Here is a 25,228-nt window from a genome sequence, read left to right on the forward strand (position 1 = left end):
ACTCGATGCATAGCAGCGGCGGTCAGGGAACCACTTGCAGCCAGAACCACCGGCAACACTGGCAAGGCAGCCGGACACAGAGTGGAGCAGAGCTGGACGGCACCGGGACATGGGGGCACTAGCAGCAGACACACACAGGGGTATATATGTAAGTATACACCGCTGCTTTCTGACCGCAACTTCCCCCTCCTCACCGCACAGCCTGGCCACCCCCTCCGCTGCTGCCTGCTTATACTGTAGCGGGACCTGTCAGCATATATTTAAATTATCTGGCCCACCTAATGATGCACAGAGCAGCTGACCCATCTGTGATCGGCGGGCTGGCCATACACAGAGAACCATGCACCAATCTACAGCATACTTGCCTACTCTCCCGGATTCTACGGAAGACAACCGGTTTCTCGGGTAGTCCCCCGCAGCCCCGGAGGAGTGGACACCAGCGATGGGGGCGGGGCTTAATGATGTGATTATATGCTAATCGCGTCATCGAAGCTCTGCCCATATGCAAATACCGTCCAATCGCGGTATTTGCTTGTATAGTGGGTGGGGCCTAATGACGTCATTAGTTCGGCCCCACCTCCGCCGCCGCCCACCTGCTTCTCCTCTCCGAGTATCTCCCGGAGAAGAGAAAAGAAATGTAGGTAAGTATGATGTACAGTGCATCCGGAAAGTATTCACAGCGCTTCACTTTTTCCACATTTTGTAATGTTACAGTCTTATTCCAAAATGGAATAAATTCATTTTTTCCCTCAAAATTCTACACACAATACCCCATAATGACAATGTGAAAAAAGTTTTTTTTACATTTTTGCAAATTTATTAAAATTAAAAACAAAGAAATCACATGTACATCAGTAGTCACATAGGGGGTAATTCCAAATTGATCGCAGCAGCAAATTTGTTAGCAGTTGGGCAAAACCATGTGCACTGCAGGGGAGGCAGATATAACATTTGCAGAGAGAGTTAGATTTGGGTGGGTTATTTTGTTTCTGTGCAGGGTAAATACTGGCTGCTTTATTTTTACACTGCAAATTAGATTGCAGATTGAACACACCACACCCAAATCTAACTCTCTCTGCACATGTTATATCTGCCTCCCCTGCAGTGCACATGGTTTTGCCCAGTTGCTAACAGAATTCCTGCTGCGATCAACTTGGAATTACCCCCATAGTCTAGATTTTATTTGTTCTAGTAGCTGACCTTAATGCACTGATGATAGAAATGTAATCCCACACAGGATAATAAGCAAGGGAGACGCGGATCAGGGCACCTCATGAGGTATTGGGGTGTTGCCTATGCCTGGCTAATGTGTAGCTGTTTTTGACCACTCAGCAACTTTTCTGAATTACTTCGGCTAGAAGTTCTCAAACGCGGTCCTCAAGGCACTCCAACAGTCCAGGTTTTAGGTACATCTATGGCTCAGCACAGCTGGTTAAATCAAATTGACTGAGGTGTTAATTAAGTCACCTGTGGCCAAGCATGGATAAACCTAAAACCTGGACCGTTGGGGTGCCTTGAGGAACGCGTCTGAGAACCTCTGACTTTGGTAAACAGCTGGAAGTTGCAGCCATATTTTACTTTTATATTGAAAACCTATCTTTATGCAGAGCACCCATGATTATAAATCACCATCCCCTGGTGCGCAGTTTGGCCACCCAACCACGTCTTCTTAACTCCCCTGTCGGAGGAGCATTGACCAAGCTCACTGTCCTCCTGCTTTTGACAGCTCCACCAAGAAGGCAAGGGTTGCTGGAGGCTTGGATATCCACACAATCCTGAGACAGTCCCACAGGAGTTGTGACTCATAATACACAGAATGTGACGGCAGATAAGAACCACTTGGCCCATCTAGTCTTCCCATGTATATACACACGCAGAATTCATGTACTTATTTTATAGTACTATGCAAACTAGCAATCACCCAACTCATCAGCCCCTGTGATTAGGTGAAGTGTACAATTTAATAAGCAATGACATGACTTGTGCTAATAATATTGCTTTGCGTGACAATGCTGATGACTTATGTTATCTTTATTGTGAATATGTGTAAGTATTTATGTCTTGGACATGTTCTCCGTCTAACAAATTGAGCACTTACTGAATGATATGATATACAAACTACAACTATTGCTTTGATAACTCACATGAATGTCTGGTGTCTCCTGGCAGGTTCTGGACAGGAGGTCACTGTTCCCGCTTCTCAGTCTGCTGTATTTCAAACTCGGACTCTACTGCCATGTACGTTCACTGTGGCTAATCCCCCTGTGAAACCCCAGCTCTTGGCTGTATTCTGGCACTTTGGGGACAAGGAGCTACTGAGATATGACAATAAGGAGAAGGTTTCCAGTCCCACAGTGTCCATCGATGACCAGGAGGTCAAGCAGGGAAACGCCTCGTTGTCCATTCACAATGTGACCATCTCTGACCAGGGGAAGTACAGGTGCTTAGTGATTTACAGTCCAGACAGACAACAGAAGGAGATACAGCTAAATATTCTAGGTAAGAACATAAAGTGTTGTGCAAAGACTCTTATCCTGTGACTTCCGAGCTAAGAATAGGTCAACATTATGGTTTAAAATGAGTCCCCATGTTTGCAAATGGGTCTATGATACTAATTAGTAAGTATTAATGATATTTTCTTAGCATTTTCTGCCAGTATCTGGTTTTCTAGAAATTATATTTTGGCAAAAACATATGTTGCTTGAAATAAATAGCTCCGTATGCTGGAAGCAGAGGAGATAACTTTACAAGGACGATAGCATTAATACACAGAAACCATATCAGGGCTGTCCATCTTTGAATAAGTTCCACAGCAGAAGTCGAAACGCGTTGATCATTTGCAAGTTGTCGTTGCTCATTATTATCTTGAGCGTGTACTGGATGGGTGAGCCTCAACTTTGCTGGTTGAAATATACATTAGGCTTGAACTGTCACGATCCGGGTATCTGGACGCCATTTCTTACCCATCAGATGCCTCCTAAGGCTGGCTCAGCGCTCCAGGACCGGATCCCATCTGTTATCCTGATGTTTACATTCCTGTATCCTCTCCTGTCACTCTGAGACGCTGTCACAGTAAACGCCATATTACACCTGGCATGGCGTCTCCCGCGGCCTCCGCCGCCGTCCCTGAGCTTCTGCATGCAGAGTGTCTGAGTGGCGATTACGTCAGCCGCTGCCTCCGCTGTGTCCGCGTGGTTGGATGTGCACCTGTCAGCTTGGCGCCTCCTGTCTCCGGTGGCCGGCGCCGCCATTACTGTTTTCATTACCACATGGATTACAAACCAAACTTCCCTCCAAGTGTCTGCATGGGCGCAGCCATCTTGGATTCTGTCAGCTGATCATTTCCACCAATCTGTTCTCAGTATTGATAATCTGCATAATTGCCTAGCCAATCCCTTCCTTGCTGCAGGTATAAATACACTGTGCCTGAGCAAGGAAGGCGTCAGTGCTTTGGTTGTCAAACCTAGTTCCTGTTTGTCTCTCTCCTGTGATTGTCTTCCAGGTTCCAGCTCCTGTCTCAAGACTTCCACCATAGAGACCCGCACCAGCATTCCACCTGCGGTGTAGCCTGACTCTCCGATCCATTGTGGATTCATCTGTTTCCAGCTACAACATTACCTGCTTCCAGCCCAGCTTCCAGCAGAGTACAGCTTCTCTTAAAGGGCCGGTGTCCTTTCTACAGTTTACCACTCTCCACCGATATTATTATTTCTCCGCTTTCAAGCTCTACATTTCATTCATATTGCATCGCTCTCAAGCTTCATTTATTATTTAACTGGTTCCAGCCAGTATCCACTCCGTGCCAACATCTGTCTGGTTCCAACCAGAACCCACAGCAGCTATTTTATTTACAGCAGTCCAGCTTTCCCTGGAACACCAGCTGGTACGATCCTGGGCTTTCTTCATTGCTACAGTCGGGCCTGGTAAGGACTTTCCAACTCGCAGATAATAAGAACTGTCTCATACTACCAGAGCTCTGTGGCCCCTGCCACCCTGTAGTACCCAGGAACTGTATTATTTCTCTGCTGATTTTATGTTTCTTTTACTGCTACTGTGATGCATGGAGTTTGTCATAAATAAACATCATTGACTTTTATTCTAGTTGTCGTGGTCACGCCTTCGGGCGGTTATTCTTCATGTTACTTACATGTCCAGGGGTCTGATACAACCTCCTAGGTTCCGGTACATCTCAGCCCCTACAACTGAGGCTGCCTCCCGTCAGCTCAGGCCCTCAGTTGTGATAGTAAGCACTGACCTAATGAATCCAGCCGGAGACCAGGATCAAGCGGCCAGGCCGATGCAAGAACTGGCAGCCCGACTAGAACATCAGGAGGCTGCACAGGGCCACATCATCCGCTGTCTCCAGGATCTCTGTACTCGGCTGGATGGGATTCAGACAACTCTCCGTGGATCAGGCGCGTCTGGTGCGTCAACCACAGTGACTCCAGCTATAACCCCACCCACGTTACCCATTTCTGCTCCACGTCTTCATTTTCCAACGCCAGCAAAATTTGACGGATCTCCAAGATTCTGCAGGGGATTTCTCAACCAGTGTGAGATTCAGTTTGAGCTACAACCTGGCAATTTTCCCAGTGACCGTACAAAAATTGCCTACATTATTTCTCTTCTCAGTGGCTCAGCCCTTGATTGGGCATCACCGTTATGGGAGAGGTCCGACACCCTGCTATCTTCTTACACTGCATTCGTGTCAACATTCAGGCGCATCTTCGACGAGCCAGGCCGGGTAACCTCAGCTTCATCCGAGATTCTCCGTTTACGCCAGGGGTCACGTACTGTAGGACAATATCTGATACAGTTCCAGATCCTGGCATCCGAACTGGCATGGAACGACGAGGCCCTGTATGCTGCATTCTGGCATGGCTTATCTGAGCGTATTAAAGATGAGTTAGCTACCAGAGACTTACCCTCTAAGTTAGATGAGCTAATCTCACTCTGCACGAAAGTTGATTTACGTTTCAGAGAGAGAGCAACTGAGCGTGGAAGATCATCTGCTCCAAAATCTTCTGCTCCTCCTCCTCGCCAACTGTCACCAACTAAAGATGAGCCCATGCAAATTGGCCGTTCCCGTTTAACTCCTGCTGAGCGCCGAAGACGTCTCTCCGAGTCTCTCTGTCTTTATTGTGCAGCTCCGTCTCACACCATTAATGCCTGTCCCTAACGTCCGGGAAACTCCAAATCCTAGCTCGCCAAGGAGAGGGCCGGCTAGGAGTAATGATCTCCTCTCCATCTCCTCAAGATTGTAATCTCCCAGTCTCGCTTCAAGTTGCTCAACGTTATCGGAACGTCATTGCCCTCCTTGATTCCGGAGCAGCTGGGAACTTTATTACCGAAGCCTATGTTAAACGGTGGTCCCTACCCACCGAGAGACTTCCTTCGTCCATTTCTTTAACTGCCGTGGATGGCAGCAAAATTTTTGATGCAGTTATTTCTTTAAGGACTCTACCAGTTCGTCTGAGAGTGGGAGTTCTTCATTCCGAACTTATTTCTTTTTTAGTGATTCCAAGAGCCACACATCCTGTGGTCCTGGGCCTTCCATGGCTCCGTCTTCACAATCCTACAATTGATTGGACGACTACGCAAATCCTGGCATGGGGTTCCTCCTGTGCTGAGACATGTTTGTTTAAAGTATTGCCTGTCTGTTCTTCCTCCCCCAGGTCGTCTGATGTTCCACCTCCTCCATATCAAGATTTCACGGATGTGTTCAGTAAAGCTTCTGCTGATATCCTTCCTCCTCATAGAGAATGGGACTGCCCGATTGATCTCGTTCCAGGGAAGGTTCCACCTCGAGGCCGAACTTATCCGTTGTCTCTGCCTGAGACGCATTCTATGGAGGAATACATTAAAGAGAACCTAGCAAAGGGGTTCATTCTACCTTCTTCTTCTCCAGCCGGCGCAGGCTTCTTTTTTGTAAAGAAGAAAGATGGTGGTCTGCGGCCGTGCATCGACTACAGAGTTTTGAACGACATTACCATCAAGAACCGTTATCCTTTACCCCTGATTACTGAGCTCTTTGACAGAGTTAGCGGAGCTACCATCTTTACAAAGCTGGACTTGAGAGGTGCGTACAATCTCATCCGGATCCGTGAGGGTGACGAGTGGAAGACCGCCTTTAACACCCGTGACGGACATTATGAGTACCTCGTCATGCCCTTCGGATTGAGCAATGCTCCAGCTGTCTTCCAGCATTTTGTCAATGAGATCTTCAGAGACATTCTATACCGTCATGTCGTGGTCTATCTAGACGATATCCTCATTTTTGCCAACGATTTAGAGGAACATCGTTTTTGGGTTAAAGAGGTTCTGTCCCGTCTCCGTGTCAATCATCTCTATTGCAAATTAGAGAAATGCGTCTTTGAAGTCAAGTCCATTCCGTTTCTAGGGTACATTGTGTCCGGTTCCGGACTAGAGATGGATCCTGAGAAACTACAAGCAATCCAAAATTGGCCGGTACCCTTAACCCTCAAAGGGGTCCAGAGGTTCTTGGGGTTCGCCAACTATTACCGAAAGTTTATACGAGACTTTTCCACCATTGTGGCGCCTATTACTGCTTTCACTAAGAATGGTGCTAACCCGTCCAAGTGGTCTGAAGAAGCCATGCAAGCATTTCATCTTTTAAAACAAAGGTTCATCTCTGCGCCTGTTCTGAAACAGCCTGACATCGACTCTCCTTTCATCTTAGAGGTGGATGCCTCCTCCGTTGGAGTAGGAGCGGTGTTATCTCAGAGGGCTAAAGATGGCCATTTACACCCTTGCAGTTTCTTCTCCCGGAAGTTCTCCCCAGCTGAGCGCAACTATGCCATTGGCGACCAGGAGTTGCTAGCCATCAAGCTCGCTCTAGAAGAGTGGAGGTATCTGTTGGAGGGAGCTTCTCATTCAATCACCATACTTACAGACCACAAGAACCTTTTATATCTGAAAGGCGCACAATGTCTCAACCCTCGTCAGGCCAGATGGGCACTTTTCTTTTCCAGGTTCGACTTTAAACTCCAGTTCTGTCCGGGCTCTCAGAATCGCAAGGCCGATGCCCTTTCCCGCTCATGGGAGCAAGAAAATGAGTCAGAGTCTTCAGACAAGCATCCTATTATAGATCCGTTGGCATTCTCCACGGTAGGGATGGACTCTACGCCCCCATCAGGGAAAAGTTTTGTGAAACCGATGCTAAGGAAGAAGCTCATGCATTGGGCCCATGCTTCCCGTTTTGCCGGACATACAGGTATCCAAAAAACCCTGGAGTTTATCTCTAGGTCCTATTGGTGGCCAACTCTGAAAAAGGACGTCTTGGAGTTTATTGCATCTTGCCCAAAGTGTGCTCAACATAAGGTATCCCGCCAGTCGCCTGCGGGGCAACTGGTTCCACTATCTGTTCCCCGTCGACCTTGGACCCATTTGTCGATGGATTTTATTACAGATTTACCCATGTGCAACAAGTTCAATACCATCTGGGTGGTAGTTGACCGGTTCACCAAGATGGCACACTTCATTCCTCTCACCGGTCTTCCGTCAGCTTCCAAGTTGGCTCAAGTATTCATACAAGAGATCTTCCGACTCCACGGTCTTCCTGAAGAAATTATCTCAGATCGAGGAGTTCAATTCACAGCCAAATTCTGGCGAAGTTTATGTCAAGTCCTCCAAGTCAAGCTAAAGTTTTCCACGGCTTACCATCCTCAGACCAATGGTCAAACCGAGAGGGTGAATCAGGACTTGGAGGCCTTCCTCCGCATCTATGTGTCCTCCTCTCAAGATGACTGGGTTCAATTACTTCCCTGGGCCGAGTTCTGTCATAACAACCAGTATCATTCTTCATCTGCTTCAACACCATTCTTCACTAACTTTGGATTCCACCCTAAAGTCCCTGAGTTCCAACCGCTTCCAGCAACTTCTGTTCCCGCAGTGGATATCACCTTGCATCAGTTTGCCAATATCTGGAAGAGCGTACGATCAGCTCTGCTCAAGGCATCGTTCAGGTACAAGAAGTTTGCGGATAAGAAGCGTCGAGCAGTTCCTGCTCTCAAGGTGGGTGATCGGGTATGGTTATCCACGAAGAATTTGAGGTTAAGAGTTCCCAGTATGAAGTTTGCACCTCGCTATATCGGTCCTTTCAAGATTGAACAAGTCATCAATCCTGTTGCTTACAGACTCCAGTTGCCTCCCTTCTTAAAAATACCCAGGACATTCCATGTTTCCCTGTTGAAACCGCTGATCTTGAATCGGTTTCATTCCTCACTTCCTCCAACTCCGAAAGTCCAAACTCAACGAGGCGTTGAGTATGAAGTAGCCAAGACCCTGGACTCACGTCACCATTACGGTCAACTACAATATCTTATTGACTGGAAGGGTTATGGCCCTGAGGAACGTTCATGGACCAATGCTTCTGATGTCCATGCTCCTGCCTTGGTCCGGAGATTCCATTCCAAGTTTCCTCAAAAGCCAAAGAAGTGTCCTGGGGCCACTCCTAAAGGGGGGGGTGCTGTCACGATCCGGGTATCTGGACGCCATTTCTTACCCATCAGATGCCTCCTAAGGCTGGCTCAGCGCTCCAGGACCGGATCCCATCTGTTATCCTGATGTTTACATTCCTGTATCCTCTCCTGTCACTCTGAGACGCTGTCACAGTAAACGCCATATTACACCTGGCATGGCGTCTCCCGCGGCCTCCGCCGCCGTCCCTGAGCTTCTGCATGCAGAGTGTCTGAGTGGCGATTACGTCAGCCGCGGCCTCCGCTGTGTCCGCGTGGTTGGATGTGCACCTGTCAGCTTGGCGCCTCCTGTCTCCGGTGGCCGGCGCCGCCATTACTGTTTTCATTACCACATGGATTACAAACCAAACTTCCCTCCAAGTGTCTGCATGGGCGCAGCCATCTTGGATTCTGTCAGCTGATCATTTCCACCAATCTGTTCTCAGTATTGATAATCTGCATAATTGCCTAGCCAATCCCTTCCTTGCTGCAGGTATAAATACACTGTGCCTGAGCAAGGAAGGCGTCAGTGCTTTGGTTGTCAAACCTAGTTCCTGTTTGTCTCTCTCCTGTGATTGTCTTCCAGGTTCCAGCTCCTGTCTCAAGACTTCCACCATAGAGACCCGCACCAGCATTCCACCTGCGGTGTAGCCTGACTCTCCGATCCATTGTGGATTCATCTGTTTCCAGCTACAACATTACCTGCTTCCAGCCCAGCTTCCAGCAGAGTACAGCTTCTCTTAAAGGGCCGGTGTCCTTTCTACAGTTTACCACTCTCCACCGATATTATTATTTCTCCGCTTTCAAGCTCTACATTTCATTCATATTGCATCGCTCTCAAGCTTCATTTATTATTTAACTGGTTCCAGCCAGTATCCACTCCGTGCCAACATCTGTCTGGTTCCAACCAGAACCCACAGCAGCTATTTTATTTACAGCAGTCCAGCTTTCCCTGGAACACCAGCTGGTACGATCCTGGGCTTTCTTCATTGCTACAGTCGGGCCTGGTAAGGACTTTCCAACTCGCAGATAATAAGAACTGTCTCATACTACCAGAGCTCTGTGGCCTCTGCCACCCTGTAGTACCCAGGAACTGTATTATTTCTCTGCTGATTTTATGTTTCTTTTACTGCTACTGTGATGCATGGAGTTTGTCATAAATAAACATCATTGACTTTTATTCTAGTTGTCGTGGTCACGCCTTCGGGCGGTTATTCTTCATGTTACTTACATGTCCAGGGGTCTGATACAACCTCCTAGGTTCCGGTACATCTCAGCCCCTACAACTGAGGCTGCCTCCCGTCAGCTCAGGCCCTCAGTTGTGACATGAACCTAGTACGTCTTGTTGTTGAAGAACTACCTATCACTGTTGTGGCTTTTATCCGCATCATTACGCATCCTGGCTGCCGCGCTGTCTTATGCCACAGATCTATGTGTACGTAGAACTTATTAATACCTAAACAGTTCTTCGCTGATTCACTCCCTGGGACATTAGGGGGTATTTACATTTACTAAAGTGCGGGTTTACAGAAGTGATGTTGCCCATAGCAGATTCTACTTATCATTTTTCTAGCACCTACTAGAAGATATTAGCTAGAATCGAATTGGTTGCTATAGGCAACATCTCCACTTCGATGCAATCTGGGCGCAACTTTAGTGCCCAGGATTGTATTGCAGAATGCAGTCACATTGGGAGAATGTATCACCTGGCACAGGCAGGGCCAGGAGCCCTTTCCTGCCAAGTGCCGATTGTGGTGCCGCGGCTTCTATGCATGTGCGGTCAGGCTGACCACTATGAACAGTATTAGGGAACCTGTTGCGGTCCCTCTGTTATACATTCAGGGGATACTAAATATTTGCGGCTAACCCCTGAAAACTGGTGTTTTAAGGGAAATATTTGCAAATATTGGGGCCCATTTATCAATGAGTGATAAAATAAGAATTTACTTACCGATAATTCTATTTCTCATAGTCCGTAGTGGATGCTGGGGACTCCGTCAGGACCATGGGGAATAGCGGCTCCGCAGGAGACAGGGCACATCTAAAGAAAGCTTTTAGGATCACATGGTGTGTACTGGCTCCTCCCCCTATGACCCTCCTCCAAGCCTCAGTTAGGTACTGTGCCCGGACGAGCGTACACAATAAGGAAGGATCTTGAATCCCGGGTAAGACTCATACCAGCCACACCAATCACACCGTACAACTTGTGATCTGAACCCAGTTAACAGTATGATAACAAACGAAGTAGCCTCTGAAAAGATGGCTCACAACAATAATAATAACCCGATTTTTGTAACAATAACTATGTACAAGTATTGCAGACAATCCGCACTTGGGATGGGCGCCCAGCATCCACTACGGACTATGAGAAATAGAATTATCGGTAAGTAAATTCTTATTTTCTCTAACGTCCTAGTGGATGCTGGGGACTCCGTCAGGACCATGGGGATTATACCAAAGCTCCCAAACGGGCGGGAGAGTGCGGATGACTCTGCAGCACCGAATGAGAGAACTCCAGGTCCTCCTTAGCCAGAGTATCAAATTTGTAAAATTTTACAAACGTGTTCTCCCCTGACCACGTAGCTGCTCGGCAAAGTTGTAATGCCGAGACCCCTCGGGCAGCCGCCCAAGATGAGCCCACCTTCCTTGTGGAGTGGGCCTTTACAGATTTAGGCTGTGGCAGGCCTGCCACAGAATGTGCAAGTTGGATTGTGCTACAGATCCAACGCGCAATCGTCTGCTTAGACGCAGGAGCACCCATCTTGTTGGGTGCATACAATATAAACAACGAGTCAGATTTTCTGACTCCAGCTGTCCTTGAAATATATATTTTTAATGCTCTGACAACGTCCAGTAACTTGGAGTCCTCCAAGTCGCTAGTAGCCGCAGGCACCACAATAGGCTGGTTCAAGTGAAAAGCCGAAACCACCTTAGGGAGAAAATGAGGACGTGTCCGCAGTTCTGCCCTGTCCGAATGGAAGATCAGATATGGGCTTTTGTACGATAAAGCCGCCAACTCTGAAACTCTTCTGGCTGAAGCCAGGGCCAGTAGCATGGTTACTTTCCATGTAAGATACTTCAAATCTACAGATTTGAGAGGCTCAAACCAATGAGATTTGAGAAAATCCAAAACTACGTTTAGATCCCACGGTGCCACTGGGGGCACAATCGGGGGCTGTATATGTAGTACACCCTTGACAAAAGTTTGTACTTCAGGCACTGAAGCCAATTCCTTCTGGAAGAAGATTGATAAGGCCGAAATTTGAACTTTAATAGACCCCAATTTGAGGCCCATAGACAATCCTGCCTGCAGGAATGTAAGAATCGACCCAATTGAAATTCTTCCGTTGGGGCCTTCTTGGCTTCACACCACGCAACATATTTTCTCCAAATGCGGTGATAATGTTGTGCGGTCACTTCCTTCCTAGCCTTAATCAAGGTAGGAATAACTTCCTCTGGAATGCCCTTTTCTTTTAGAATCCGGCGTTCAACCGCCATGCCGTCAAACGCAGTCGCGGTAAGTCTTGGAACATACAAGGTCCCTGCTGAAGCAGATCCCTTCTTAGAGGTAGAGGCCACGGATCCTCCGTGAGCATCTCTTGAAGTTCCGGATACCAAGTTCTTCTTGGCCAATCCGGAGCCACTAGTATTGTTCTTACTCCCCTTTTCCGAATAATTCTCAGTACCTTTGGTATGAGAGGCAGAGGAGGAAACACATACACTGACTGGTACACCCATGGTGTTACCAGAGCGTCCACAGCTATTGCCTGAGGGTCTCTTGACCTGGCGCAATATCTGTCCAGTTTTTTGTTGAGGCGAGACGCCATCATATCCACCTTTGGTTTTTCCCAACGGTTCACAATCATGTGGAAAACTTCCGGATGAAGTCCCCACTCTCCCGGGTGAAGGTCGTGTCTGCTGAGGAAGTCTGCTTCCCAGTTGTCCACTCCCGGGATGAACACTGCTGACAGTGCTATGACATGATTTTCCGCCCAGCGAAGAATCCTTGCAGCTTCTGTCATTGCTCTTTTGCTTCTCGTGCCGCCTTGTCTGTTTACGTGGGCGACTGCCGTGATGTTGTCCGACTGGATCAACACCGGCTGACCCTGAAGCAGCGGTTTTGCCAAGCTTAGAGCATTGTATATCGCTCTTAGCTCCAGTATATTTATGTGAAGAGACGTCTCCAGGTCTGACCATACACCCTGGAAGTTTCTTCCCTGTGTGACTGCTCCCCAGCCCCGTAGGCTGGCATCCGTAGTCACCAGGACCCAGTCCTGTATGCCGAACCTGCGGCCCTCTAACAGATGGGCACTCTGCAACCACCACAGGAGAGACAACCTTGTTCTTGGTGACAGTGTTATCCGCTGATGCATGTGCAGATGCGATCCGGACCATTTGTCCAGCAGATCCCACTGAAATGTTCGTGCATGGAATCTGCCGAATGGAATTGCTTCGTAAGAAGCCACCATCTTTCCCAGGACTCTTGTGCATTGATGTACTGACACAGTTCCTGGTTTTAGGAGGTTCCTGACCAGTTCGGATAACTCCCTTGCTTTCTCCTCCGGGAGAAACACCTTTTTCTGAACCGTGTCCAGAATCATTCCCAGGAACAGCAGACGTGTTGTCGGGGTCAATTGAGATTTTGGAAGATTCAGAATCCACCCGTGTTGCTGAAGCACTACTTGGGTTAGTGCTACACCGACTTCCAGCTGTTCTCTGGACTTTGCCCTTATCAGGAGATCGTCCAAGTAAGGGATAATTAATACGCCTTTTCTTCGTAGAAGAACCATCATTTCGGTCATTACCTTGGTAAAGACCCGAGGGGCCGTGGACAAACCAAACGGCAGCGTTTGAAACTGATAATGACAGTCTTGTATCATGAACCTGAGATACCCTTGGTGTGAGGGGTAAATTGGGACATGCAGATAAGCATCTTTTATGTCCAGGGACACCATGAAGTCCCCTTCTTCCAGATTCGCTATCACTGCTCTGAGTGACTCCATCTTGAACTTGAATTTCTGTATGTACAGGTTCAAGGATTTCAGATTTAGAATAGGTCTTACCGAACCGTCCGGCTTCGGTACCACAAATAGTGTGGAATAATACCCCTTTCCCTGTTGTAGGAGGGGTACCTTGACTATCACCTGCTGAGAATACAGCTTGTGAATGGCTTCCAATACCGTCGTCCTTTCTGAGGGAGACGTTGGTAAAGCAGACTTTAGGAACCGGCGAGGGGGAGACCTTTCGAACTCCAACATGTAACCCGGAGATACTATCTGCAGGATCCACGGGTCCACCTGTGAGCGAGCCCACTGATTGCTGAAAATCTTTAGTCGACCCCCCACCGCTCCTGAGTCCGCTTGTAAAGCCCCAGCGTCATGCTGATGGCTTTGTAGAACCCGGGGCGGGCTTCTGGTCCTGGGCAGGGGCTGCTTGCTGCCCTCTCTTACCCTTTCCTCTGCCTCGCGGCAGATAAGACTGTCCTTTTGCTCGCTTGTTTTTATAGGAGCGAAAGGACTGCGGCTGAAAAGACGGTGTCTTTTTCTGTTGGGAGGGGGTCTGAGGTAAAAAAGTGGATTTGCCGGCAGTTGCCGTGGCCACCAGATCCGATAGACCGACCCCAAATAATTCCTCTCCTTTATATGGCAATACTTCCATATGCCTTTTGGAATCCGCATCACCTGACCACTGTCGCGTCCATAAACTTCTTCTGGCAGATATGGACATCGCACTTACTCTTGATGCTAGAGTACAAATATCCCTCTGAGCATCTCGCATATAAAGAAACGCATCCTTTAATTGCTCTAGAGTCAATAAAATACTGTCCCTATCCAGGGTATCAATATTTTCAGTCAGGGAATCCAACCACACTACCCCAGCACTGCACATCCAGGCTGAGGCTATTGCCGGTCGCAGTATAACACCAGTATGAGTGTATATACTTTTCAGGGTAGTTTCCAGCCTCCTATCCGCTGGATCCTTGAGGGCGGCCGTATCAGGAGACGGCAACGCCACTTGCTTTGATAAACGTGTGAGCGCCTTATCCACCCTAGGGGGTGTTTCCCAGCGCGTCCTAACCTCTGGTGGGAAAGGGTATAATGCCAATAACTTCTTAGAAATTAGCAGTTTTCTATCTGGGTTAACCCACGCTTCATCACACACGTCATTCAATTCCTCTGATTCTGGAAAAGCTACAGGTAGTTTTTTCACCCCCCACATAATACCCCTTTTTGAGGTACCAGCAGTATCAGAGATCTGCAAAGCCTCCTTCATTGCCGTGATCATATAACGTGTGGCCCTGTTGGAAAATACGTTTGTTTCTTCACCGTCGACACTAGATTCATCTGTGTCGGTACCCGTGTCGACTGACTGAGGTAAGGGACGTTTTACAGCCCCTGACGGTGTCTGAGACGCCTGAGCCGGTACTGACTGGTTTTCCGGCCGTCTCATTTCGTCTACTGACTTTTGTAATGTACTAACATTATCACGTAATTCCATAACTAAAGCCATCCATTCCGGTGTCGACTCCCTAGGGGGTGACATCACCATTACCGGCAATTGCTCTGCCTCCACACCAACATCGTCCTCATACATGTCGACACACACGTACCGACACACAGCAGCCACACAGGGAATGCTCTAATCGAAGACAGGACCCCCTTAGCCCTTTGGGGAGACAGAGGGAGAGTTTGCCAGCACACACCAAAAGCGCTATAAATGTATATAAACAACCCTAAAAGGTGTTGTTTTTGTTATAAGCGCTTTTAATATATAAATATCGCCAATTTATGCCCCCCTTCTCTTTGTTACCCTGTTTCTGTAGTGCAGTGCAGGGGAGAGTCCTGGGAGCCTTCCTCACAGCGGAGCTGAGCAGGAAAATGGCGCTGAGTGCTGAGGAGAATAAGCCCCGCCCCCTTTTCGGCGGGCTTTTCTCCCGGGTTTTGAGAAATCTGGCCTGGGTTAAATACATACATATAGCCTTAATGGCTATATGTGATGTATTCTTTGCCACTAAAGGTATTTAATATTGCTGCCCAGGGCGCCCCCAGCAGCGCCCTGCACCCTCCGTGACTGGTCAGTGAGAAGTGTGTAGCAACAATGGCGCACAGCTGCCGTGCTGTGCGCTACCTTCATGAAGACTGAAGAGTCTTCTGCCGCCTGTTTCCGGACCTCCGATCTTCAGCATCTGTAAGGGGGGTCGGCGGCGCGGCTCCGGGACGAACCCCAGGATGACCTGTGTTCCGACTCCCTCTGAAGCTATGTCCAGTAGCCTAAGACTCCAATCCATCCTGCACGCAGGTGAGTTGAAAATCTCTCCCCTAAGTCCCTCGATGCAGTGAGCCTGTTGCCAGCAGGACTCACTGAGATTTAAAACCTAAAAAAACTTTTTCTAAGCAGCTCTTTAGGAGAGCCACCTAGATTGCACCCTGCTCGGACGGGCACAAAAACCTAACTGAGGCTTGGAGGAGGGTCATAGGGGGAGGAGCCAGTACACACCATGTGATCCTAAAAGCTTTCTTTAGATGTGCCCTGTCTCCTGCGGAGCCGCTATTCCCCATGGTCCTGACGGAGTCCCCAGCATACACTAGGACGTTAGAGAAAACTCATTGTGAATGATAAAGCTTGTTGCGTATGATAAATGGTGTTTCAGCCAATCAGCTCCCAACAAGCATTTTTAATTAGTGTGTCCTGAGGACCAAGGTTGGGAATGTCTGACTTAAGGGATCGGACTATTTGGCAATGGTACAAGCACACAATTCACATATTAGGAGATCCTAGTCTACTGTGGTTTATACTATAATATTAATATAACTATGTTCATCTTCATCTATTTATTCCTCTCTCTTCCAGCTGCCCCGGTGGTGAAGATAAATAAAAAGGCTCTTCGTCAGGATGAGGACAGCGTGGTGGATTGTTCTGTCACAGATTTCTTCCCGGAAGCTATTACAGTGACGTGGCTCAGGAACGGTCAGGCTCTGACAGGATCCGTATCGGAGAAATATCAGATGAACGCAGACAGGACCTATAATGTGAACAGCTCAGTGACCATCACCCCCTCTCAGGCCACTGGCAATCCTGTCATCACCTGCAAGGTGGAACACGCGTCTCTCCGTAGTCCTCTCCAAGATGGCTTCAGAGTGGAGTATGGAGGTGAGTGCAGCATCGTGGACCTTTCCTGGCTGTTAGACGATAGAGCTACTTCTCCACTAGTGGCGGTATAACCTGCTGTTGGGGGATCCGTGGCTGCTTCATAATACAGCTGCTGTCTCTTGTTATTTTCAACTATGATCAAACTCTGACTGCAATCTATAATACTTGTATGCCAATTACATGAATGGCAGAGAATTATTATTATTATCACAGTCTATTTATAAGGCGCCACAAGTGGTCAGCAGCGCCGTACATGTACGGTAACAGTAGGACAGTGCGGGGTACACAGAATGTTACATTACAGCAGAGGTTCTCAAACTCGGTCCTCAGGACCCCACACGGTGCATGTTTTGCAGGTCTCCTCACAGAATCGCAAGTGAAATAATTAGCTCCACCTGTGGACCTTTTAAAATGTGTCAGTGAGTAATTAATTCACCTGTGCACCTGCTGGGTTACCTGCAAAACATGCACTGTGTGGGGTCCTGAGGACCGAGTTTGAGAACCTCTGCATTACAGTAACCAAGACATAAACAGAGCACAGGTAACAATTAGCACCACAATTCTCAGGTGGCTGAACAGATGCACGGAGCTGGTCCGTCTTATGGCTGTGATTTGTCACTGAAGTGTTTGTGTGCACTGACACTCAGTCGTTCACATTGGAGGCCACACTCAGATGGATAATCTGCCCCTAGCGTAGGGCTGGTGCGAGTGAGGGTGGTATAGAAAGATGCACCAGGTGGTATTACAGTGCTACAGATGCCCACAGTTACAGATTGGCGACCCGTAAAAGGGGAAGCCACGTTGGGTTCCACCTCTTAATGAGGTCCAATGTGTTTGCATGGAAGCCGTTCCCAAATCTGCAATGCCAGGAATGAAATGAGCTGTGTGTCCCCATATTTGTGCAATCGCCAAATATATATTTGTGTGTTAAAAAATACATATGTTTGGAAGATCCCAAGTAAAGTATGATGTATACTGTAGAAAGGAAATGTGCAATGTATACTGACTAATCAGCAATGCGCTTTCATTGGTTTATTTCAAGTTAGACAATGAAAGCGCGTCTGATTAGTTGTTATGGATTTTGCAGCAAATACTGTATGAGGAATGCAACAATTCCATCATGTAGAATTCACCGGAATACAAAATCCTGATACAAGAGGCTCTGTAAATGGGATCCGGTCGGGGGAGGTTAGGTTTAGGCTGCAAGAACGTTATGGTTATGGGGTCATTGGGGGTAAGGTAAGTATACTTACCTTGTCCCTGTCAGGATTTGTACCACCGGGATGCCGTGCTTGATATTCTGACCGCTGTCATCCCCACCGGCAGCATATGGAACCCAACCCCTGTAAATCTACACTGTGCTTTGAATATTAACACTAAAGTGGAAGGGCCAGAATGATATAATACTGTAGCTCAGTTATTAAATGACTTAATTTCTGCACAATAAAATTACAAGAAATGAGAATCTGAGTTGCCTGATCCTGACTTTTTCCTTTAGAATTTGAATCCCAATTTTAATGCTGGATTTGGTGCATCCTTTGTAAAGCCAATAAAGGATTAGCATAAAAATACAGACACGTGCGGCTCGCAATCAACCCCAGAACATCAGAACAACTTCATGAAGACCAGGAATCTTGAGCCAAAATATTCACATAAAAATAATGGCTGGATGGTGATAATTACACACACGCAATGTTAAGGTGTATAGGTCCTGCCCCAGCATAGTCTATCACATACAGTGTGCACAGGATAGCAGAAAGAGAGGCACCACCACATCACTGTGCTTATTGGTGTAGCATCTTCTCTTTTACTCAGAACTCTATCTAACATGTTTCCCCAGCCGCCCCCACTGTGCGGGTCACATCTGCAAAGACCCCCGGCGATGAGGAACAGATATATGTGTGTGAAGCGAGGGGCTATTATCCAGAAGCCATAGCGATAGACTGGTTTTTGGATGGGAAGAGAACTGAGCCGCCCAGAGGAAGCGTCAATGGTCGTTTCAACAAAGAGATCTATTATCGGGTTCTTCTTAACAACGACAAGCGACCAGCTGAGATCTCCTGTGAAGTCCAACATGAGACGTTGTACAGGCCTATCACTAAGACGCTGGAAGTCCAAGTAAACCGTAAGTTACGCAATAAAAGTCCCATTCATGTTACTAACGTCACCTCTGCCTTGTTTCAGTGCATCATTATTTGTCTTAATATGTTATTTTATATATACTGTCTTGCGGTTGATGGTTTTCCATCTGTATTCTTATCTTAACACTGTTATGCTGGGTACACACTAAGCAATCCGTCTTACGATACTGTATGCCGTCCCAACGTGGATCAGAACGATATATTATGCAGATTATGTAGTGTGTACACCCGAATGCACGTGCCTGGCGGTGGTTCATTGCATCGTAACCATCTGCTGTGGTGCACATTAGATGGGACAATGGACAATGCAATGACTGACGCCATGCTGATAAATGCAGCATGGAATGGTACATCGCTCCATTGTCTACTGCAGTGGTACCCAAACTGTGTGCCTCGGGACACTTACAGGGGTACCTTGAATTGGTGGTCAAGAACCAATTCAAATATTTATGGTCAATGTAATAGGCAAAACCAGTGCTGGTGTCTTCCAATCATAAATTATGTGGACAACCAGAAGTGGATCTTGTCCCTCACCACATAATTGAACCTAAGGATGACATATAAGCACATTTTACTTCATTTAATATTTTTTTTTAAATTTCTCTATTCGAAACTTTTGGCCTTGGGGTGCCGTGAAAAAGATTCTGATACAATAGGGCGCCGTGACTCAAAAATCTTTGGGAAACACTGGTCTACTGCATTGTGCAGTGTGTACAGCTAGCGCAATGTTTTGTGCCATCGCATTGTGCAGTCGCTGGGTACACACATCATTTAGTATATACCCAGCACAACATCTTAACTGAAATAATGACACGGAGGCATGATTTGCAAGTAAAGAGGTCACACAGGTTCTGTAAAAGAGTCCTTTAATGTTTAATCCTACGCGTTTCATCTCTAAGAGACTTCTTAAGGGGTAATTCTTTGGAAGATGCTTAGTATAGAAATCACATTTTATTGGGATTCAGCATAATAGACCAGTGAAAATCAGCTAAAGTCAGACCAGTGATTCCCTTGATAAGTTCAGGGTCGCAGATAGGGAGATATTTCACCTTAGACTTGTGTCTTATCAAATAGATTGTTTGAGCATGAGCTGGGGATGATAAAGTTAAGGAACTGGCAATAATTTCCTAAAATGAGCATCTACCTATTATTTTATAGAATGTACTTGATAAATGCTTCCTCAAAGCTGATAGGTTCCTAGGGGCAACTTCTACACTTTTTTCACTGCTTGATACATCACCCCCTATATCAGATACAAAGGATAAGAAAACACAGCCACACATATAACTGCGGGCGCTACAAAGTCAATTTACTAAGCCTTGGCTGGAGATAAAGTGGGCGGAGATACAGTACCAGCCAACCAGCTCCTAACTCACTTTTCAAACCCAGCCGGTGATGTGGCAGTTAGGAGCTGATTGGCTGGTACGCTATCTCCAGCGACGTTATCACCATCCAATGCTTATTAAATAGACCCCATAATTAACAGCTGGTGAAATTGCTGCAGACCTCGGTGCCCATTGCAGAATGACGGAGACTGCGGTATCCTGCGCCATTAAGCTGAATGCAGAAAAAACGTTTGCCGTCTCCTGCGCTATGTAGCAGGGAAAGCTGAGGAGTATGAAGGGGAAATGTATCAAGACTTGGAGGCAGATGTACTAAAGCTTCTAAAACAGACCTTGGAGATCATCATTTTCTAGAACGTGATACAGAAATGATAGCTGCCATTTAATTGGTTTCTACGGGCAACACCGCCACTTTTCATTTTTAGAAGGTTTAGTAAATCTACCCATTGGAGACAGAGAAAGTGGGGAAGTTGCATAAATCGACCAACCAGCATCTAACTGTCATTTCGAGGACCTGTGTTAGATAAATGACAGAAGCTGATTGGTTTCTTTGCATAACTTCTCCACTTTATTGCTCTCCAAGGCTTGCTGCACTTCTCAGAGACACAAAATGTAATGAATAATTGGTGTCACAGCAGTGTACCACGTCAGTGTCACCAATACAAGTTCAGGTGTGTGCTGTCTCATAAACCACAGAGGGTTGGATTCAATATAAATGTGCTCGTTAATCCTGATTACACAAACCCTGCTAATTATAAGTTCTGCCGGCTAACAGCACAAGAGAAGCTATTTGTTCACAGCGTGTTTTATCTGTGTTTCAGTGTTTGCTCCTTCTTGATAAGCTCCCAAGAGTCAGACTGGCAGTTTTATGTATGATGGCGTTATCTTTGTGGTTATGTGTTATTGATTCATTTATACCATTATATGTTTGTTCTAGGGCAAAGGTCATGTGTTTATAGAAGCCGTTCTCTGTGGTTTATGTAAGTGTGACACATTGTGGCTGAGGTTGGATCTCACTCAGTAAGGACTGTACATAAGGGGGAGAGGTCGACCCACGGCGTCCCCCTTTGTTACCGCTCGCATAAGCTAATAAGCTCCCCTTTAAATAAGAGTCTGACACATTTCTTTTGGATCGAATTACTGGCCACAGTTTATTTCCATTACCTTATTCCATGTTACCTTACAAGGTTGCAGGGCACGGACAGAAGTGGTGGGCAAGGCGCCAATGGGTCCCTGACCCCTCCTGATTACCTGGGGGCGTGCCCTGCCTACCCTGTAGGCACCGCGGCAACGCCCCTGGGGAACCAGCCCTCCTGGCGCATATCACGCTCGCCTGGCACGCAGCTCACTGGCCCAACCGTCCAAAGCTGGAGCCGAGCGTGCGCCCGTTCACCGAGGGTGAATCTGCCAACCTCAGCTGGCTCCCCCCGTTCGCCATGCCTTGCGCACCGCTTCTTCCCGCCGCCCGCTGACTGTGACATACATATTTCCTGCATTTAATTCCTTAACACATTAAACATACAACCATATTATAACTTGCAACGATTTATACAATAAAACTCTGAACTGTAAGCATAAGTACATATATACGCTTTTTTAAAATTTGTATACCTGCCCCCGTATCTTTACCTACAGTGACACAATCAGAAAAGGGGGTACCTACTGCAAACCCAAAAGAGAGGGGAGCGTGCTGCCCGCTAGCGGCTCGCTTTAATGGGTGGGTGGGTGGGTCCCACTCTGATCTCTGCTCTCCCTCAGTGGCCGCCTCCTCCCCCCGCCTTCCTATTTAAGCCGCCTGCTGTCCGGCCGGCCCCCCCACCTCCTACTGGCTACCAGTGACTTCAGGTGTGAAAGAGGGGACGGGCACACTTGCCCGCCCCCCCTTTCCTTCGTGCCGCTGGCCCGCGGGCCACCTGCCGCCCCTCCCCCTTACCCCTCTCCGGCGCCATCCGGCGCCTTTGTTCCCATAAGGGGGAGAGGTCGACCCACGGCGTCCCCCTTTGTTACCGCTCGCATAAGCTAATAAGCTCCCCTTTAAATAAGAGTCTGACACATTTCTTTTGGATCGAATTACTGGCCACAGTTTATTTCCATTACCTTATTCCATGTTACCTTACAAGGTTGCAGGGCACGGACAGAAGTGGTGGGCAAGGCGCCAATGGGTCCCTGACCCCTCCTGATTACCTGGGGGCGTGCCCTGCCTACCCTGTAGGCACCGCGGCAACGCCCCTGGGGAACCAGCCCTCCTGGCGCATATCACGCTCGCCTGGCACGCAGCTCACTGGCCCAACCGTCCAAAGCTGGAGCCGAGCGTGCGCCCGTTCACCGAGGGTGAATCTGCCAACCTCAGCTGGCTCCCCCCGTTCGCCATGCCTTGCGCACCGCTTCTTCCCGCCACACGAGGATCTCGGCTGCCCCCCCGAGACCCGAAGCCCCCACCCTGCAACCAGCTACTGACCCCCGGCCTCCAGTGCTTCCTGAAGCGCATTATTGAACAGGTCAATCCCAATGTCCGACAAATGGACCCCGTCACTCCTATACATGCCCCCGATCTTTTGGCTGATGTCCTTATGCCGTATGACCCGTCCCCCTAGCGCTGCCACGCACTTGCCCACGGCCGCGTTGACCCTTTTCCTGGCCCTCTCCACTCCTGCCCCTTTCCGTGCTCCGCGCCAAGCTAGCCTGGGAATGATGTTAGACCATATTAGCTCTACTCCCGGCCATCGCTCTTTTACCCATTCTAGATCGGCCCGTATTGTCCTGATCAAGTCTAGGGATTTCATGTCGCCCAAATCGTTACCCCCCAGGTGTAATACTATGGTGTCGGGGCTGCTTGCCGCATCTTCCCCGGATAACAAGGTGCCCCTCAAGCCGTGCCACCTCATCCCTCTCTCCCCGAACCAGCGTACATTCCCCTCCTTCTCCGCTAGCCCCAACTGCCTTCCATAAGACCTCCCGGCGGCCCTTGCTGCCGCCCAGTGGACGTATGAGTGACCGACGATCCATATCTGCCTCGCCTCCTTTTTTCTTGCGGATGGGGCTGTGTGGGAGAGGGGGGGGGGATATGATAGTTAGATCTTTTCTGTTTCGTCGTTGAGGGGTCTAATGTAGCGCCTGTAGCTGTTGGACCCCCACCTGCCTAATGCTTTGATCTCTTCCATCGCGCACCCTTCGTTAGCGGCTGACGTGGCCGCCCCTATTCTAAACGAGTGTGTCCCGAACCTCTCCGCCTGCCAGCCAAGTGATCCTACGCATCTCTTCAACACTGCTGCGAACTGGTACCTAGTGAGCGCGGCCCCGTCCTTGTGCACCAGAAAATTCTCCCCTCCCGCCGGCCTTGTTACCCTAAAGGCTTCGACCGCCCTTACCGGGCAGACCGTAGCGTCGGCGTGCCTGCGTAGCTGCACCCATTTTCCCTTTCCGTTCTGGTCTGTCTTTGATCTCCGTATTTTACACAATACTGTGTCCTCCGCTATGGTAACGCTACTGCGCTGCAGCCCCGTTTCCTTTGCTGTTTTGGACTGCGCTACCAACTCACTAACCCTGAATGCCCCACTAAACGCCATAATAAACGCCGTTGTAAACAACCTCGCCTCGCTCTGTTTGCGGCAGACGCTTGGGACCACTTCTATCAGTTTCCTCAGCCTTTCGATTGTGATTGGTTCTCTAGCGTCCGGTTTCTTAACCTCCGCCCTTGCCCAGCCCTTCATTATCGTGCGTACTATGAAACTCTTCGTCTCGTCCCTTTCGCCTGCCAGTTTCTGGAAAAAGGATACCCCTGCTAGCATCGTGTTTGCTCTGGCCCTGGAAGTCTGCTCCCTTCTGAGCTTGTCCAAGAACGCCAACAATTGTTGCTGTGGAGGCTTGGATTCAATATCCCCAGCCCCCTGGAACTGCCGCCATTTTTTCCATGCGGCCTTGTAGGCCTTCCAGGTCTTTGGTGCCAGGGACCGCTCCACCAAGTTGTCTAGTTCTGATCGACTATCTGCCAGAGATAGGAGGGGCATGTTAAACCTACTTCGCTTGCTCCTGGCGCTGCGGCCCTAAAAACGTCCCACTTCTGCCTGGACAATGCGTCCGCTATTACGTTCTTCTCCCCTGGCACGTGTCTAGCTTTGAATGTTATGTTGTGGTGCAAACATGCTGCCACCAACCTCCTAAGCAACCTGACTACTGGCGGCGATGATGCCCGCTGGTTGTTCACGGCTTGCACCACCCCCATGTTGTCGCACCAGAATTGGATCTGCCTGTTTGCCAGCACTTTTCCCCATATATCCACTGCCACGACTATTGGGAACAACTCCAATGCCGCTAAGTTCTTGGTGATCCCCGCGGTCTCCCATTCTGGTGGCCATCGCTGGGCGCACCATTCGCCCTGCAAGTATGCCCCAAACCCCGTAGCTCCTGCTGCGTCTGTAAATAACTGCAGCGCACGGTTTGACGCTACTTCCTTGGGCCAGATTTGCACGCCGTTGAAATGTAGGAGGAACTCCTCCCACACCCGCAGGTCCTCCCTAAGCTCCCTGGCGATACGTATGAAGTGGTGCTTTGCTGCCATGCCCGCTGTGGCTTGTTCCAGCCGCCTCTTGAAGATTCTGCCCATTGGAATCACCCTGCAAGCAAAATTTATGCTCCCCAGTAATGACTGCAACTGCCCCAACGTGACCTTCTTGGCCTTTGCGCAGTCGCTCACTTCCCTGACCAACTTTACCACCTTCTCTGTTGGGAGTCTGCACTCCTGCCTCACCGTGTCTATTTCGATGCCTAAATAGGATATAACCTCCGTCGGACCTTCGGTTTTCTCCGCCGCGATGGGTACACTGAACTCTTCCAGCATACCCTGTAGCTCGTGCAAAAGGTGGCTGCACTGCTCCGACTCTGGTGGGCCCGCCACCAAGAAATCGTCTAGATAATGCGCTATGGCCCTTGCCCCAGCGCGTTCCTGCAAACACCATTGCAGAAACGAACTAAATGCCTCGAAGAAAGCGCATGAAATGGCGCAACCCATTGGCAGGCATTTGTCCACAAAGAAAACCCCGTCAAAACTTAAACCCATCAGCCTGAAGCTCTCTGGGTGCAAGGGGAGCAGTCTGAAAGCCGACTCGATATCTAGCTT

General features: G+C 48.5%; 1 protein-coding gene across 1 annotated transcript in view; it reads left to right on the plus strand.

Moving 5' to 3' along the window:
* The window catches only part of LOC134944447 (uncharacterized), a 193,583-nt gene that overhangs the window by 32,024 nt on the left and 136,331 nt on the right, over positions 1–25,228 (plus strand). The window contains exons 2-4 of the mRNA XM_063933022.1: positions 2,170–2,499; positions 16,329–16,628; positions 18,469–18,753. Coding sequence (XP_063789092.1) covers positions 2,170–2,499; positions 16,329–16,628; positions 18,469–18,753 — 915 coding nt within the window. The remainder of the gene's footprint in view (positions 1–2,169; positions 2,500–16,328; positions 16,629–18,468; positions 18,754–25,228) is intronic.

This window comes from Pseudophryne corroboree, chromosome 7, assembly GCF_028390025.1.
Source record: "Pseudophryne corroboree isolate aPseCor3 chromosome 7, aPseCor3.hap2, whole genome shotgun sequence".
Taxonomy (NCBI): Eukaryota; Metazoa; Chordata; class Amphibia; order Anura; family Myobatrachidae; genus Pseudophryne; species Pseudophryne corroboree.